Raw genomic sequence first — 18544 nt, 5'->3', positions numbered from 1 at the left:
CTAAACAACTTTATATTTTATATCACACAAAGAAGAAGATAGCATGATCAAGCAACTCTCATGAATCCCGCAACTTGAACTGCAACAGCAACGCTGGCATAGATGCCTGGTCTACAAACTCACGGGACCTCTGGGACAAACTCAACAACAACTGCGGTAGAGGCCTTGAGACACCAATCTCGCTTATGGACCTCCAGGAGCCTAGGCCATTCAACACGCCTCGGCAGCGCTGGCTCAATTGGTGGTTGGGATGCAAGGTCGTCAAATGCCCCCACTACTAACGTAGGAAGTTGAGGTGGTGGAGTCCCCGCGGAAAGAGAGAACCCGACAACAAGGTGCAACCCATGTAATGGGAGGCCACTATGGAACTCAACCTCGCTCTAGCTAGCCTTCAGGGGAAGAGAGGTGATGGGCCGAGGGGAAGGAGTTCAAGGAGATGACTTTATTGGACACTGGTCGACCGCTTCCATGGTCGTCTTGAGTGATTGGGCGAGAGGGTGTCTATTCGGCAGAGGTTAGGGCCACAACTAAGAGCTGATAGGTTATCCACCAAGGGACCGCACCAAGACAGAACTGGGACAATAGGTGAAGGAGAGTAGTTGCCATGGTCAGAAAGGGTGGGTGAGTTTCGAAGGACGGTTCCCCGTCGATCCACTGTGTATAGACGAACCTCAAATATGCATGAGGAGGTGGTGGAGCGGCTACAGAGGAAAATAGATGAGTTAGAAAAGAAAATGGAAGCGATGGAGCAATCGCCGGAGCCCGAGGTAAGGATGGACACACCATTTACCCTGAGTATAATGGACGCAACATTTCCTAAAGATTTCAGGCTCCTAGCCATCAAAGCCTACACCGGAACCTCCGACTCGCGTACCCACATAACGAGGTATAAGGTGTCTATGGTGATGATTAGGGTAGGTGACACCATCATGTACAGGGCATTCTTGTCCACCTTGGATGGGGTGACCCAAGATTGGTTCAACACAATCTCAGATTGATCAATCAAGAGTGTTTTTAGAGTTATCCCAAAGATTTTTGACATGCTTCTCTGGCAATATACAACGAATGAAGCATTTCTCTCACCTCTGCGCGGTAAGGTAGAGCATACGTGAGGGTTTGAGAGATTTCTTGAGTAGATGGAAGAAGGAGGTCAATATAATATGTATGACTTTGAATCAAAGGCGACAATTCCAGTGTTTATCTAGGTGTTTAGGTTTGGAGACTTTCGCATATAGCTAAACACCCACCATCCTTGCTCCTACGGAGATCTAATGAGGACGACCAATTGTTTTGCAGAAGCAAAGGAGCCCGATAAGAAGAAGAGAGGAGGAGGAGGAGAAGAAGGAGAAGAAGAAGAAGAAGGCAAAGCTGGAAGAATGTCCGGGAAAACATGTGACAACCAGGTGTCGCGCTTGGCTCCATTAAGAAATGGAAGTAGAGATCAATCCTCAAAGGGACCCTGTTTGGTCCCCTTGTGTCATTTAACCCAATTGACGCATCCGGTTAGCATGATCCTGGACCAAGCTGAATAGATGAGGATAATGCAATTCCTAGAGGAGTGTATATGAAAGTTTCTCATAAGGTAGACCAAACCAAGTACTGTTGGTTTCACCAACAATTTGGTCATGACACTAACGAATGTCACGTTTTGAAGAGACAAATAGGCATAATCGGCTAGAATATGCTATAATTTAGTCTAATTGTGATATGAGATTTTTGTGCATTTAATTGTGGTATTAGTTAAGGCATACTTGTCTAATTGTATCATCTTTGCGTTGATATACCTTTTTTTTTTTTGCATTGATATGCTTCTTTGTTATATTATTCAAATACTCAAACTTGGCTTAAGCTGTGGCTCGAAAATGCAAGCTCAAAGCGAGCCAATCAAATTGAGTTCAAGCAATATGAAAATTAGTGAGCCAAACTCAAGTTCAAGTTTAAAATTTGACTGAGCTCGAATTTGAGCCAATATATATTTATCAAACTTGAGGTTGAGCCAACTCAAATTCGAGCTATGCACGGCTCGTTTGCATACAATAATTGAATCTCTCTTATGAATTTCCATTCACTTCAAATTGATTCCCTTTCCCGCTTCCCCACATTCCTTAATTCGCTCAAATCCTCAAACCAACCCTTGCATAGTTGCATTTATACAAATACATATCAGATCTCAAATTCATTCAGATAAGTCTTGGCAATTCCAGTGGCAGTTTTGTTCAAGAAACCTCCGCTAGTCCTGCAGCTGTGCGAGGAAAAGCCGAAACCCTAGCGTTCTTCAATTTAGGTCTACAGAATGGGGGATGGGTTGAAGAATTTTGATGTAGAGAAGCTCCTGTTGTGGAGCAATGACCTTGTTGAAGTCTTGAAGGATGGCGAAGATGTCAATTCTTTGAAGCAGCTATTGGAGCAATCTAACTCCCTTCAATCTCAGTGCAATACTGATTTTAAGGACACCCAGAGGTCCATTGAAGGTATTTAGTAAATCTTCTCTCTTTTTGGCTTTACTTGTATAAAGGAACCGTTTTTCTGTGGTTCAGTATTGTTAAATTCCATTTGTTACTTGAGATAACAAGTAATCTGTATGAAATGTCGGATGAATTAGATGCGCAGTTACTCTGGTTAATAATTCAATTTCTCACTTCCCTTTGGGAAGGGGCAATTGGGCAAGTAATTGAAACTTTGGAGGGAAGAAGGGTTAATGGAGCTTTTTAAGAGTCCTACATTGATAAGATAAAATTGAAGAGAATATATGAGTTTATAAGGTCATTTATACTAGCTAATTAGTTGGATTCAATCTTTTAGCTAGTTTAGCTCATGTGCATTATAGCCCAATTGAGTGACCCTAGCACAATATCAGTTTCTAACATCGTATAAGATTCAAAAGGGCCCGGTTGACGGTTGTCCACTTGAGGGGCCCGGTTGACGGTTGTCCACTTGAGGGGAGTGTTAAGAGTCCAATAGTTATACCATGGACTTGGGTCCGGGTTATGTAAATTTTGAACATTCAGTTGTGAATAGTCAATATATAAATTGTGAACATTCAGTATGTAAATTGTGTATTTTGGACTTGGGTTCACGGAATAATTTGCCTTAAAAGTCCTACATTAATAAAATTAGAGAATATATGGGTTTATAAGGTCATGAGTTAGACTAGTTAATTGGTTGGATTCAGTATTTTACTATGGTTTGGCCGCTCATGGATTTCGTAAAAAATATCTTGCTTAATTTGAAGACTGTATAATTTACTGGTTTGCTTGTGTAGTGAGTTTCATAGGTAAATTCATTTGATTTTGAGGATTTCAGCTTGCCAATATGCTCTGATGTTAAAAAAGTGATGTGTTTATTTTTGTGCATAATGTGCTTTAGATTATGAAAAGAAGGTAGATATGTGCAAACGTAAAACCCTGGAAGCAAAATCTGAAGCTTCAACTGATGCTGAAATAGAATCACTACAGAAAGATCTTGAAGAGGAATTTCAAAGAGAGAGCCTGTTAAGAGTAGAGCTAAGATGAGTATTTTGACAGCCCTGGCTTTTGATATCTTAGAAACTTTTGCCTGTGTTATTGATCAGTGGTTTGTTTGTTTATTTGTAATGTCATCACAGTTATTGCAGAAGAAATGAATGATTTAGAGCGTCGAAGATTCTCCATTGGGGAACAATGGAAATCCCTTAAGCAACTTGAGCGAGATGACTCAAGAGCAGAGTAAGCTCATCTCAATATATAACAACTATCAATATATCAGCCACGTTGGTTTATAACCAGTGTTGTAAAAATCGGCCTAGGCGGCCGCTTAGGCACCAACTAGGCACTAGGCGCCTCTAGACTGAGGTAATTTCAGTTCTTAGAGGCTTTTAGTCGGCCGGCTGACTAGGCGCCGAGTTGGGCGCCTAACTAGGCCAAGTTGGGCGTCTAACTCAGCCTAGTTGGTGTCCAACTCGGCCGAGTTTGCACTCAACTCGGTCGGGTGAATTTTTTTGCCTGCTCAGCTACTCCTCTTTTATATTCCTCTAGTCATGTACTCAACTAATCATCTAACATATGCAGTTAAGTAGTTTGGAGGATTATAACAGTCTAACAACTCCCATCCCTAAGTGGGAAAAGTGGAGACAGAATACTCGGATTACTTAGCTGCCTAGGCGCTAGGCGTCCCCCGAGCGCCCGACTATGCCTACTTTAAAAGTTGCATAATTGTGATGTCATGCTTAAAATTGGAAATTATATGAATAATGGGTTACTATGGATGCAATGCTTATGATGCAATCCAAGTGTGCTGCTGCTATCACATGCAGTTCTTTAGATTTGTGTATATTATGCCAAAATTGAAATTTAGAATCAGAAATAATGCTTTTTCGATGTGAGATGTCATTTTATCTTTTGCCGCAGAACCCTCCCCTCCCTCCTCTCCTGTAAGTAATAGTAACCCCTTTGTTTTGATTTTGCAGGAGGAAGTTATCGTTGTTTGCTTCGGTTACAAATATAATACCTAGCTTGGATGATCAATCAAAAATATCTGGCTGTATCCTTATTGAAATGGAAAATTGTGCTAGTAAACATGTTTTCTGTTCTCCAATTCTCCAGATTTCCAGAAAACTGGAAAAAATTTCCACCCTAATGTTTATTTATTTTTCCTTTCTCTCTTGCCATGTGAATGTACTCATTAGAATTGTTCACCATCTGCTTCAACTGGATAGTCCTTCACTCAACACAGATATCGTTCAGAGAGATAAAAATGTGGTTGAAGATTTCGACTTTGATCCAAAAGGTATGTCCAAGTTTGAAACTTGTAACCGGATTTGGAAGATGATAAACTTGGAAAACATTATAGTTTTTTGAGCACGATTGTCTAATGTTGTGTACATGTTACTCCGTATATGTATGTTTAAATTGCCAATACAATTATGATTTCTTTTGCAATCTTGTGTGTAGCTGTCCCTTTGTGATACTTCTTGCAGAAGTACAAAACTGCTCTATAAATTAATATGAATTTGGAATCTATTTATCTTCATGTGAGAGAAATTGGCTTTTATACCAATAGGGAGAAGTATCTAGCTTTTTACCGCAAGTTTGAGTGCAGGAAAATGGGGCTTTGCTTCATATTCAAAAATGTATATATGATGCTGCAACTGAGAATTGTCTGTAATATGAGTTTTGATTTTATGGTCCTCACTCAACATCTTTATTTTATTTTATTTTTTCATTATGTGATATGTATATTGCCCACACCCCCACTACTGAATCACAAGGTTGTAAAAGGCGTTAGACGCTTATCAGTTGGTCGGTGGATGGGCACCTATATCAGAATATGGAACGGTCTAAGGATTCCTAGCGCCTAATCGATTATCTAGACTAGGTTGTCTAGACCAAATTTTGCAACACTCTTGAATCAAAATATAAGCATATAAGAAAGGAAGACCAAGAACTTATAGCCCAAGATAAGGGAATCGGCCCAACAACTTTAATGTAGGGAATAAATTTTCCAACTACTTAAAACTAAAGTTGAAACTCAACTTTACCTAAGAATCAGATTATGGCTATTTTTTCAACAATATATTGCATAAACTTTCACAATCGTTATACCCTGCACCACGGTGCACATAGCAATGTGCACCATGTACGTCTTTTACGTCGTTTTGGTGTTAGTGGACGCGGACGCGAATGACTCCATGGAATTTATTATCTATAATACACATAATCATTATCTAGAATACACAGAACGTTTGCCTAGAATACACAGAATGTTTGCCCAGAATACACAGAATATTGACACAAAATACACAGATGTTAGTGGACGCGAATGACTCCAGGGAATTCATCTATAATACACATAATCATTATATAGAATACACAGAACATTTGCCTAGAATGCACAGAATGTTTGCCCATAATACACAGAATATTGACACAAAATACACAGAACTCATCCTCCTAACATTCGAATGCACAAACACATCACAACCTGTGTTAATAACATGAATACACAGAATATTGACACAAAATACACAGAACTCATCCTCCTAAACATTCGAATGCACAAACACATCACAACATGTGTTACTAACATGAATACACATAACGGTTGCCTAGAATACACAGAACGATTGCCTAGAATACACAGAATGATTGCCTGGAATACACAAAATATTTACATAAATACAGAGACCGGGCGAAACGGGAAACGTGATTTCCAAAAAAACGAACAATTAGTTTATAATACTCAAAACGACGTCGTTTAGGTACGTCGTACACATTGCTATGTGCACCGTGGTGCACGGTATAATTTGTCTTTACATAGTGATGGGTAAATACCCCCAAGGACTACTGTAGAAATATAATGTATAGTCCGTGTATTATTGTACCCTAAAAGGTCGGGTGTCCCTTAGAAATTGTTAAGGGTTAAATGTAATATTATATTCCTGAAGGGTCAGGTCCTATTTCTATATAAAGGACCTGACCCTCATATTAATGGCATTCTGAATCATTGGACCCTTGCCTCTCGGCCTCTCTCTCTCTCGTTATTCTCTCTTCTTCTCCAAGAAGGAAGCCATGGCTTCCTTTCCCCTTCTCCCTGTATTCATCCATACACACTCCATACACTACATCATACACAATCAAACACACGTGGTGTAAATCCGTACCCCCGTTTACATTTACACTATCATCGGCTGAAGGAAGCCATGGCTTCCTTTCCCCTTCTCGCTGTATTCCTCCATACACACTCCATACACTACATCATACACCATCAAACACACGGGGTGTAAATCCGTACCCCCGTTTACATTTACACTATCATCGGCTGAAGGAAGCCATGGCTTCCTTTCCCCTTCTCGCTGTATTCCTCCATACACACTCCATACACTACATCATACACCATCAAACACACGGGGTGTAAATCCGTACCCCCGTTTACATTTACACTATCATCGGCTGAAGGAAGCCATGGCTTCCTTTCCCCTTCTCGCTGTATTCCTCCATACACACTCCATACACTACATCATACACCATCAAACACACGGGGTGTAAATCCGTACCCCCGTTTACATTTACACTATCATCGGCTGAAGGAAGCCATGGCTTCCTTTCCCCTTCTCGCTGTATTCCTCCATACACACTCCATACACTACATCATACACCATCAAACACACGGGGTGTAAATCCGTACCCCCGTTTACATTTACACTATCATCGGCTGAAGGAAGCCATGGCTTCCTTTCCCCTTCTCGCTGTATTCCTCCATACACACTCCATACACTACATCATACACCATCAAACACACGGGGTGTAAATCCGTACCCCCGTTTACATTTACACTATCATCGGCTGAAGGAAGCCATGGCTTCCTTTCCCCTTCTCGCTGTATTCCTCCATACACACTCCATACACTACATCATACACCATCAAACACACGGGGTGTAAATCCGTACCCCCGTTTACATTTACACTATCATCGGCTGAAGGAAGCCATGGCTTCCTTTCCCCTTCTCGCTGTATTCCTCCATACACACTCCATACACTACATCATACACCATCAAACACACGGGGTGTAAATCCGTACCCCCGTTTACATTTACACTATCATCGGCTGAAGGAAGCCATGGCTTCCTTTCCCCTTCTCGCTGTATTCCTCCATACACACTCCATACACTACATCATACACCATCAAACACACGGGGTGTAAATCCGTACCCCCGTTTACATTTACACTATCATCGGCTGAAGGAAGCCATGGCTTCCTTTCCCCTTCTCGCTGTATTCCTCCATACACACTCCATACACTACATCATACACCATCAAACACACGGGGTGTAAATCCGTACCCCCGTTTACATTTACACTATCATCGGCTGAAGGAAGCCATGGCTTCCTTTCCCCTTCTCGCTGTATTCCTCCATACACACTCCATACACTACATCATACACCATCAAACACACGGGGTGTAAATCCGTACCCCCGTTTACATTTACACTATCATCGGCTGAAGGAAGCCATGGCTTCCTTTCCCCTTCTCGCTGTATTCCTCCATACACACTCCATACACTACATCATACACCATCAAACACACGGGGTGTAAATCCGTACCCCCGTTTACATTTACACTATCATCGGCTGAAGGAAGCCATGGCTTCCTTTCCCCTTCTCGCTGTATTCCTCCATACACACTCCATACACTACATCATACACCATCAAACACACGGGGTGTAAATCCGTACCCCCGTTTACATTTACACTATCATCGGCTGAAGGAAGCCATGGCTTCCTTTCCCCTTCTCGCTGTATTCCTCCATACACACTCCATACACTACATCATACACCATCAAACACACGGGGTGTAAATCCGTACCCCCGTTTACATTTACACTATCATCGGCTGAAGGAAGCCATGGCTTCCTTTCCCCTTCTCGCTGTATTCCTCCATACACACTCCATACACTACATCATACACCATCAAACACACGGGGTGTAAATCCGTACCCCCGTTTACATTTACACTATCATCGGCTGAAGGAAGCCATGGCTTCCTTTCCCCTTCTCGCTGTATTCCTCCATACACACTCCATACACTACATCATACACCATCAAACACACGGGGTGTAAATCCGTACCCCCGTTTACATTTACACTATCATCGGCTGAAGGAAGCCATGGCTTCCTTTCCCCTTCTCGCTGTATTCCTCCATACACACTCCATACACTACATCATACACCATCAAACACACGGGGTGTAAATCCGTACCCCCGTTTACATTTACACTATCATCGGCTGAAGGAAGCCATGGCTTCCTTTCCCCTTCTCGCTGTATTCCTCCATACACACTCCATACACTACATCATACACCATCAAACACACGGGGTGTAAATCCGTACCCCCGTTTACATTTACACTATCATCGGCTGAAGGAAGCCATGGCTTCCTTTCCCCTTCTCGCTGTATTCCTCCATACACACTCCATACACTACATCATACACCATCAAACACACGGGGTGTAAATCCGTACCCCCGTTTACATTTACACTATCATCGGCTGAAGGAAGCCATGGCTTCCTTTCCCCTTCTCGCTGTATTCCTCCATACACACTCCATACACTACATCATACACCATCAAACACACGGGGTGTAAATCCGTACCCCCGTTTACATTTACACTATCATCGGCTGAAGGAAGCCATGGCTTCCTTTCCCCTTCTCGCTGTATTCCTCCATACACACTCCATACACTACATCATACACCATCAAACACACGGGGTGTAAATCCGTACCCCCGTTTACATTTACACTATCATCGGCTGAAGGAAGCCATGGCTTCCTTTCCCCTTCTCGCTGTATTCCTCCATACACACTCCATACACTACATCATACACCATCAAACACACGGGGTGTAAATCCGTACCCCCGTTTACATTTACACTATCATCGGCTGAAGGAAGCCATGGCTTCCTTTCCCCTTCTCGCTGTATTCCTCCATACACACTCCATACACTACATCATACACCATCAAACACACGGGGTGTAAATCCGTACCCCCGTTTACATTTACACTATCATCGGCTGAAGGAAGCCATGGCTTCCTTTCCCCTTCTCGCTGTATTCCTCCATACACACTCCATACACTACATCATACACCATCAAACACACGGGGTGTAAATCCGTACCCCCGTTTACATTTACACTATCATCGGCTGAAGGAAGCCATGGCTTCCTTTCCCCTTCTCGCTGTATTCCTCCATACACACTCCATACACTACATCATACACCATCAAACACACGGGGTGTAAATCCGTACCCCCGTTTACATTTACACTATCATCGGCTGAAGGAAGCCATGGCTTCCTTTCCCCTTCTCGCTGTATTCCTCCATACACACTCCATACACTACATCATACACCATCAAACACACGGGGTGTAAATCCGTACCCCCGTTTACATTTACACTATCATCGGCTGAAGGAAGCCATGGCTTCCTTTCCCCTTCTCGCTGTATTCCTCCATACACACTCCATACACTACATCATACACCATCAAACACACGGGGTGTAAATCCGTACCCCCGTTTACATTTACACTATCATCGGCTGAAGGAAGCCATGGCTTCCTTTCCCCTTCTCCCTGTATTCATCCATACACACTCCATACACTACATCATACACAATCAAACACACGTGGTGTAAATCCGTACCCCCGTTTACATTTACACTATCACATAGTGATGAGCGTAATGTATACACATTATTTAGATCAATTTTAATAAATAGTTAATTTGTGTTAATTAGTATACTTTTGATCTCTTAACTGAATCATATTGAAATATAGGACTTATTTTAATATTATTCTCAAATTAGGATTTTATGATAATTTTTGTTGTAATTTTACATTTCTTTCGTATGTTCACTAATCACTAGGTCCTAATACACTACCGCTATCATTTGCACTATTTTTTTTAGTACTACTGACTCTGTTACAATGTAGTATCTGTTCATAGCTACTTTCTCAACCTATTGAAGCACAAAGAGTCAACAGTTGTCTCTACTGAGGCTTGAATCCACTCCCATCATCCATGTGGGAGTGTAAACCGGGACATCAGGTGCCACTAGACCACAACAAAGAAATGCACAATATGCACCATAAAACACATCACACAGTGTTCGAAAATGTACCATTAAGTGTGGTGAGTTATGTTGCATTTTTTTGGGTGTGTGGTGCGTTGATGCATTTCATTGTTGTATGTTTCATAACATAATTGGTGCGCTTTTACATACCTAATGGTGCGGTCGATTAAGGCTTGGCCGCACTGGAACTTGACTAGGTCCTTAATCAGGTGAAAACCATGTCCTAGGTGAGAACGTAAGGACAAATCTAAACCATTGATCTAGTATATCTAACGGTTGAAATAAACAAAATTTTATAATATTTATGAAAATGACCCCGCTTTTACATACCTAATGGTGCGGTCGATTAAGGCTTGGCCGCACTGGAACTTGACTATATATATATATATATATATATATTTATACTTATATTTATAAATTAATAATTAATAAACATACAATTATATAAAATTATAAACATATTAATTAAATAAAATTTAAAAATTAAAAATTAAAAAATTTGCTGCAACCAGCAACAACTTGCTGCTGGTTGCAGCAAATATTTTTGCTGCACAGCAGCAAGATTGCTTCTGCTCGCATAAATCTGCTGCGAAGCAGCAGATTCTTGCTACGATCGCAACAATTATTTTGTTGCGATGGCAACAAAAAATTTGCTTGAATATAAAAAAAAAAGTATTTATGAAAGATTTGAAACGTACCGTAAAGTTGATGGAAAATTTGCCTAGTTTGGATAGAGGAAAAAAAGTTTGTAGAGAATATTGAAAAGTTTGGGGTTGGAGGGTTGGATTTCATCTATTTATATTAATGAAGAGAAAATCTATAGAAATCCTATTCTGACAGAGTTTGTTGAAGAGAAAATCTATAGAAATCCTATTCTGACAGAGTTTGTGAAAGTCAAAATCTATAGAAATCCTATTCTGACAGAGTTTGTGAAAGTCAATAACTTTTTGAATACCAGTAGACTTTTAATAACTCTATAAAAGTCTGAATGGAATACCTGTATACTTTTAAAGAGTTTTGAAAAGTTTGAATTGAATACAGATATACTTTTAAAGAGTTTATAAAAGTCTAAATTGAATATCACCAAACTTTTAAAGTTGATAAAAGTATTTAAAAGTTCATGAAAGTCGTGATTGAATACACCCCCCTTAATGTGTATTTTGTAAGGGTTAAAAGACAGAAATTAAAACAACTATAATTGCATAATAATTAAGAAACTAAAGACATGGTTTCAAAAAAAAAAAAAAAGGAATAAAGGTGGCTCCCTTGAATGGAGAAACCAATATGGCCAGCACTTTGCCCTTTAATTGGGCCGGTCCGGTGCGAGCGGGGATTAGTCTGAGCATGGTACGGGCTTAAAGGCACCTCCTATTAGAAGGGTCTGCTCAGGACACCTCGTGGACATTCCAAAAAAAAAAAAGGAACTAAAGACATGCATTGGTGAATTAACGCAAAACATCAGCACACGTTTGTTTCACATAATAGATTTTGAAGGAATATGAATGTTATTCTATATATATGGAATGGAATATATAAGGAATAAAATACGAATTATATTCCATTGTTTGGTTCACTAAAAATGAATATACTTTACGAACTGTATAATACTGTTTGATTGGTTTAAATATTAAAAACAGAATAAATATCCAACTAACATAAATATCCTTCACAAGGAATGTTTTATGTGTTTGTGTTTGTGTGTGTGTATGAGAGAGAGAGAGAGAGAGAGAGAGTGTTTGTGTGTGTGTATGAGAGAGAGAGAGAGAGAGAGAGAGTAACAATAGCATAAAAGTTAATAAATGGACAAAAAGTGCAATGCCAATGATAGCTTAATTAGGGGCGAAAAGGNTGTTTGTGTGTGTGTATGAGAGAGAGAGAGAGAGAGAGAGAGAGTAACAATAGCATAAAAGTTAATAAATGGACAAAAAGTGCAATGCCAATGATAGCTTAATTAGGGGCGAAAAGAAAAAGTGCAATGCCAATGATAGCTTAATTAGGGGCGAAAAGGGAGTACGACAAACACTTAGGGGCGAATTTCATAACTATCCTATAACTTAAGGACGAAAAGTGTAATTTTTTTTAATAATAATAACAACTATTTTAATTTCATCGCTCTACGTTCTCCTTGTTGATAAGTTTTTTGAATAAAAAAAAAAAACTTATCAAAGTGGATACAATATATGGACCACAATTGTGTCTACCATTCATTGTAATCTAAATACATCAATGTAGTTTTATGGCTTTGTTGATTATTAGTCGTTGTCGGAGAAATAATGTTGTATTATAGGCGATAGTGTGTTTCCCTTTTCAAAGTTTAAAAGCTATCTTATCATATTTGGTAATTGTTGGATTTCTTTTTTAACAAAGAAATGATTTTCGAAGATTTTTTGTTTAAAATTGATGTCGATTGAATGATTTGTGCTTACTATATTATCGGATTTGATCATTGTTCTTGGTGAAATTTTGAAATATTTGGGTGCCTGAAGAAAGTTTGGTTGGATAAGAGTACTGGGAAGATGTCTTTCAATGGCTTCAAATGGTAGGCTATAATTGGCATAAATGATCGGAGATACTGGAGTCGAATTTCCACTGAAGAATCAATATGAGGAATTGTGATCATTGTATCATGTTGCTACCTAAATAATGTATTAATACATGTTTTTATTTTCTCATATAATAATCATTAAAATTTATACTCGTATAGTATATGTTATCATTTAAAAATTAGAACACATTAATTGATCGTTAAGCATGGCATTTCGCGCAAAGCGCGTCCCGGCGACTAGTTAACACTATAAAATATAGATGGATCGGAATGTCAATGTTTTCATCTTGAACTTTTTTAGTCCATCTCTTCATAATATATCTCTTAGTACTTGCAAAAATTAAACACAATGCACATTTAAAATGTGCATTTCGCGCAAAGCGCGTCCCGGCGACTAGTTAACACTATAAAATATAAATGGATCGGAATGTCAATGTTTTCATCTTGAACTTTTTTAGTCCATCTCTTCATAATATATCTCTTAGTACTTGCAGAAATTAAACACAATGCACATTTAAAATGTGTAAACAGTGACGGTAACTAATACTTATTTTAATAAACAACTTGTAACTATAATCAATATTCAACTCCTTTCAAGTTTTCTTAATATATGAAGTATTTATTTATTTTACTTTAATGGTATATTTGGAAACAAGTAAAATGACTTAGCTTCTAGAAAATGAGTCATTTTCTAAAAAACATTTTTCTTTTCAGTGTTTGGTTGCATTCTGAAAATCTGTCTTGATGTGTTTGGTTCATTTTCTGAAAAATGATGAGTAGAATTATATAATTAAACATTTTAATTGTTTTATTTAAAATATTTATAATAATATTAAAAATAATGTTATTTATTAAAACATTAAAAAAATTTTAAAAAACCCCTAGTTTCCTGCGAAAACCAGAGTACTAGTCCCGGCTCTGGTTTCCGGTGGAAACCAGTAATATTAGTTTCTGGTGGAAACCGGAAACTAGTAATATTAGTTTCTGGTGGAAATCAGACCAAGGTTGTACTCGTCGATGTAGTTGTGGTATGTAGAAAGTGACTTCCGTCAAATTTTGGCGAAGTCATTTTCCCCAAAAACATCATTATTTTTCCTTTGACCGGAAAATAATTTTCGTTAACTTCGATTTTCCAAACTCTTTCAAACACTAGAAATGCGAAAAATAATTTTCAGAAATTATTATTTTTGGGTTTGTAAACACACCTTAAGTTTGATGTCGTGTCCAAATTAATATAATTGGACAAATAATTATTACTCTGTATCAGACAAAACATAGTATGGTTGTAGAATTTTAATCAAAGGAAAAAATTTGAGACATCCATTAATGATGATGTGATATTTTGAGGTTATGAATGAAGAGTCATTCACTCATTCCTGTGCAGCCTTCATTCATAGGATGGAAGAAGATGGTGTAGTTTTGTCTTCATCCCCTATATGAAAAAAAATTGGTGTGCACTTTTTTTTTTCTTCTTCTTATTTAATTTTTTAAAATATTTTGCTTTAAATTTCTATGAAAATTTTATTGTTGGTGGAAGAAATTATTCTATGTTACTCCAATTTTTATTTTTAATTATTTTTTTAAAAAGTTTCATTCACATTCGTTCTTGAACTTCTTAACATCACCATTAAACTCCACAAACCTAATCTTGTCTAGTAATCATTTTGTATAATACTTGATCATTTTATGATATTATCTAATCAATTTGATTTGATGAAGGCCACATCAACTTTAAATTATATAAAGATTATGAGCCATCCTAATAAGCAATTAAACAACTTAGAGCTTGAAGATGACTAGTGCGGGAGGGTTGGCTCATGATCATTCTGATGGAAATTTCTTTAATTACGTTTTGTCATAAAAAATGGATTGACTAATAGCTTTAGATAGACATGTGGGTAAGGCTGTTAACGAACCGAACACAAAGAAACGGATGTTGTTGATGTTGTTTATGTTTGTTTCATAGTTTTTTTAAAGATTTTTAGAGTGCTTGTGCTTGTATTTGTGTATTTGTTTGTTAAGGTTTTGAAAATCATGTTCTTATTCATTTGTTAAGCATTCGTTAACGTTCACAAACATGTCTGCTAACGTTGGTGAACACGTTACCGAACACGTCCTTTAATGTTCACGAACACATTCACGAACGCTAAGCAAACAATTAAAATATTAAATACATGTATATGTTCCTGACCATAATTTGTTCGTGAACGATAAATAGTCTATGTTCACGAACAAAAACCAAAGAAACAACATAACAACTATAAAAATAATACAAATAAGTCCAAAAATAACATCGAATATCAAAGTCAAAATTAAATACCAAAGTCTAAAATAAAAAATAAATAAATAAATTGTTTGTTCACATTACAAGCCATAAAAAAAAACATAAGAAATTTAATTAGATTCCGCATCCTACAAAGCTTAGGGGTCGTTTAGCAACTTGGAAAAATGGAAGATTTTCCCAAAAAATGGAGAATTGGAGAAGTGAAAAAGGAAAAATGGGAGATGTTTTTTACTAAATCTATTCTTCCAAAGTGTAATTCCATCTCCTTTTTCTATCTGTCTTAAGGAATTTGGAGAAAGCCAAGTTTGAGTTCTCCATTTAGAGGAATGCAAAAAAAAAATGGGTGAACAGTACTCCTTAAGTGAGGTCCCATGGTCAACTCCTGCTATGCGCCATTTTCTTCTTATTATTATTAAATGGGATAAGGGTCAAATAGACACTCCAACTATGTACTAAAGTGCAATTAGACCCTTGAACTACAAAAACATTCAATTAGACCCTTAAACTTGTTAAAATTGTGCAATTAACTCATTTGACCTATAATAGTATGTCACCCCAAGTCACTTGCCACATAAGATTCCATGTAGATTAATATTTTTTTAAAATTATATTTTAAAAAAATCAAAATTTTTATATTTATATTTAAAAAAAAAAAACCATTCCGCCATGGCAGGTTGGCTGCCATGGCTTCTTTGTCCATGGCAGCCAACTGCCATGGCTCCTCCGTCCAGATTTGGACGGAGAAGAAGCCACGGCTTCTTTGCCATGGCAGGTTGGACGGAGAAGAAGCCACGGCTTATATTTATATTTTTACAAAAAAAAAAAAAAGACAAGAAAACTAACATTCCGCCATGGCAGGTTGGCTGCCATGGCCTCTTTGCCCATGACAGCCAACTGCCACGGCTTCTGGACGGAGAAGAAGCCACCGCACGGCGGCTGTTAAATCATAATAGTTATATTTATATTTTAAAAAAAAAAAAGAAAAAAATTAACATTCTGCCATGGCAAGTTGGCTGCCATGGCTTCTTTGTCTATGGCAGCCAACTGTCATGGCTTCTCCGTCCAGATTTGGACGGAGAAGAACTAAAGAAGCCACGGGTTGTTAAATCAAAATAGTTATATGTATATTTTTACCAAAAAAAAAATAAAATAAAAATTCACCATGGCACGTTGGCTGCCATGGCTTTTCCGTCCAAATTTGGACGGAGAAGAAGCCACAGCGGTTGTGTCCCATTCAAATCCGGCTTCTCCACTTAAGTTTTTTTTTTAATGAGTTGCCAAGTCAGATGTAATTGACCGGTTACCTTTTGGTAACCTATTAAATATGTGAATTGCACAATTTAAATAAGTTTAAGGATCTAATTGAATATGTTTGTAGTTTGAGGGTCTAATTGCATTTTAGTGTATAGTTGGAGGATCTATTTGACCCTTATCCATTATTAAATTTCTAATGCAGCTTTCTTCTTATTATTATTAAACTAGTATTTTCGCCCGTGCGTTGCACGGAATGGATTTGTTATAATATTTAAAGAATATTTGGATCAATATACAATTATATATATTATAACCTCGAATATTATATAGCGCAATTGATGAAATTGATTGGATCGATTATGTTTTCTGATGTTTTTCTTTGAATTAGAACAAATAATTGTTCAATTACCCGGGCGTGGATAAATTTTTTTATTATATATTGAGATAATAAAAATAAAGATGAAATTATAAAAAATTCTAATATTGAACGTGTACATTTATTTGATTATAAGATTAGTGCAAAAATATTACTCAATTAATTGAATAATATATGACTTGTTTGTCTAAAATTATCTTTAAAAGATCTATAACTAATATGACTTATATAATTATATTATGACTTATATAATTATATTATTACTAAAATAAATATGAGAAAATGAGAAATAAATTAATTGTAATTATTATAAAAATAAATTCAACGACCAATGCTTAACTTAATTATCATAATAATTATTAGGCAATTATTATTAGTCAATTACACTAATATATGTGTAATTATACTTTTATACTTTAAGTATATTCATTTTCCCCATATTGCATTTAGTTTTATCTTCCTCCTCCATATTTGAATGAATTAATTTTGATTATTATAAAAATCTAACAACCCATGTTCAATTAATTTTTTTTAAAGTTTAAATAATTTAGAGTTTTCAAAAGGAAAGTATAATTAACTATTAAAGTTTTTAAATAATTTTCAGTCAATTAGTAATATCCTTTTCTTTTCCCGATAAATGATTTTACTTTTATTAATAGTGTTGATACGTGAGTATACATATTATCAATTTATAGATATTAGTTAATTTCTATTTTACATTTTCTTAACAAATAAGCTTTATTAATTATTTGACCAATAAAATATTTCATTAATTGACTACAAAAGTTTAGGCGGGGAATGAAATAAGAGGATTTTACTTTTATATATAGTATAGAATATAGATTACGATCTTTTTATATTTTAAATCAATTAGTAATATCATTTTTCTCGGAATAATGGTCAAATAAACCACTGAACTACACACGAAACTGCAATTAGGCCATCGAACTCAAAAAAATGCAATTGGATTCCTGAACTATATAAACTCATGCAATTAAGTACAAATTGACATGTTTTTTTTTTTAAAAAAAAAAGTCCAAATTGACCTGTTTACCTACAATTGTGATGACATGGTGGTTACTAATTTTAAAATAAACTTTTTAAATAATTTTAATTAAAATAATTAAATAATAATAATAATAATAATAAAATTTAAAAAAAAAACAGACGTCTCCGGCAGTTCTTCTGTTTTTTTTTTTTTAAATTATTAGTGCCGATTGTTATGTGTAAATTAATATTAGGCAACCTTATCTAGGAAAAATGAAAAGAATTACGTAGTAATATTTACCTTATTTTCGTTCCATTTTTAATTGATGATGTAGAATATTATTATTGAAATATTTCCGTTTCATTTTTAATTTCCGTTCCTTTTTAAATTTATCTTTAATATTGTTTATAATATGCCTTTATTATTTATGATGTAGAATGTTTTCCTTTTTTAATTAAATTGCAATGATATGACCATTTCCTTTTTCATTTTA

The 18544-nt window shown here is 36.7% G+C and overlaps 1 protein-coding gene across 1 annotated transcript; it reads left to right on the top strand.

The window, feature by feature from the left end:
• The first annotated feature begins 1859 nt into the window (after positions 1 to 1859).
• On the top strand, positions 1860 to 5018 carry LOC116022604 (kinetochore protein SPC24 homolog). Its single transcript, XM_031263373.1, has 5 exons — positions 1860 to 2471; positions 3367 to 3508; positions 3603 to 3704; positions 4445 to 4518; positions 4711 to 5018. The coding sequence occupies exons 1-5, from the start codon at positions 2294 to 2296 to the stop codon at positions 4833 to 4835; spliced, it is 621 nt and encodes a 206-aa protein (XP_031119233.1). The 5' UTR covers positions 1860 to 2293; the 3' UTR covers positions 4836 to 5018.
• The last annotated feature ends 13526 nt before the right edge of the window (positions 5019 to 18544 follow it).

This window comes from Ipomoea triloba, chromosome 6 (genome assembly GCF_003576645.1).
Source record: "Ipomoea triloba cultivar NCNSP0323 chromosome 6, ASM357664v1".
NCBI classification, from domain to species: Eukaryota; Viridiplantae; Streptophyta; class Magnoliopsida; order Solanales; family Convolvulaceae; genus Ipomoea; species Ipomoea triloba.
Note: the sequence above shows the minus strand (reverse complement) of the source record. Positions and strands in the feature narration are given on the sequence as shown.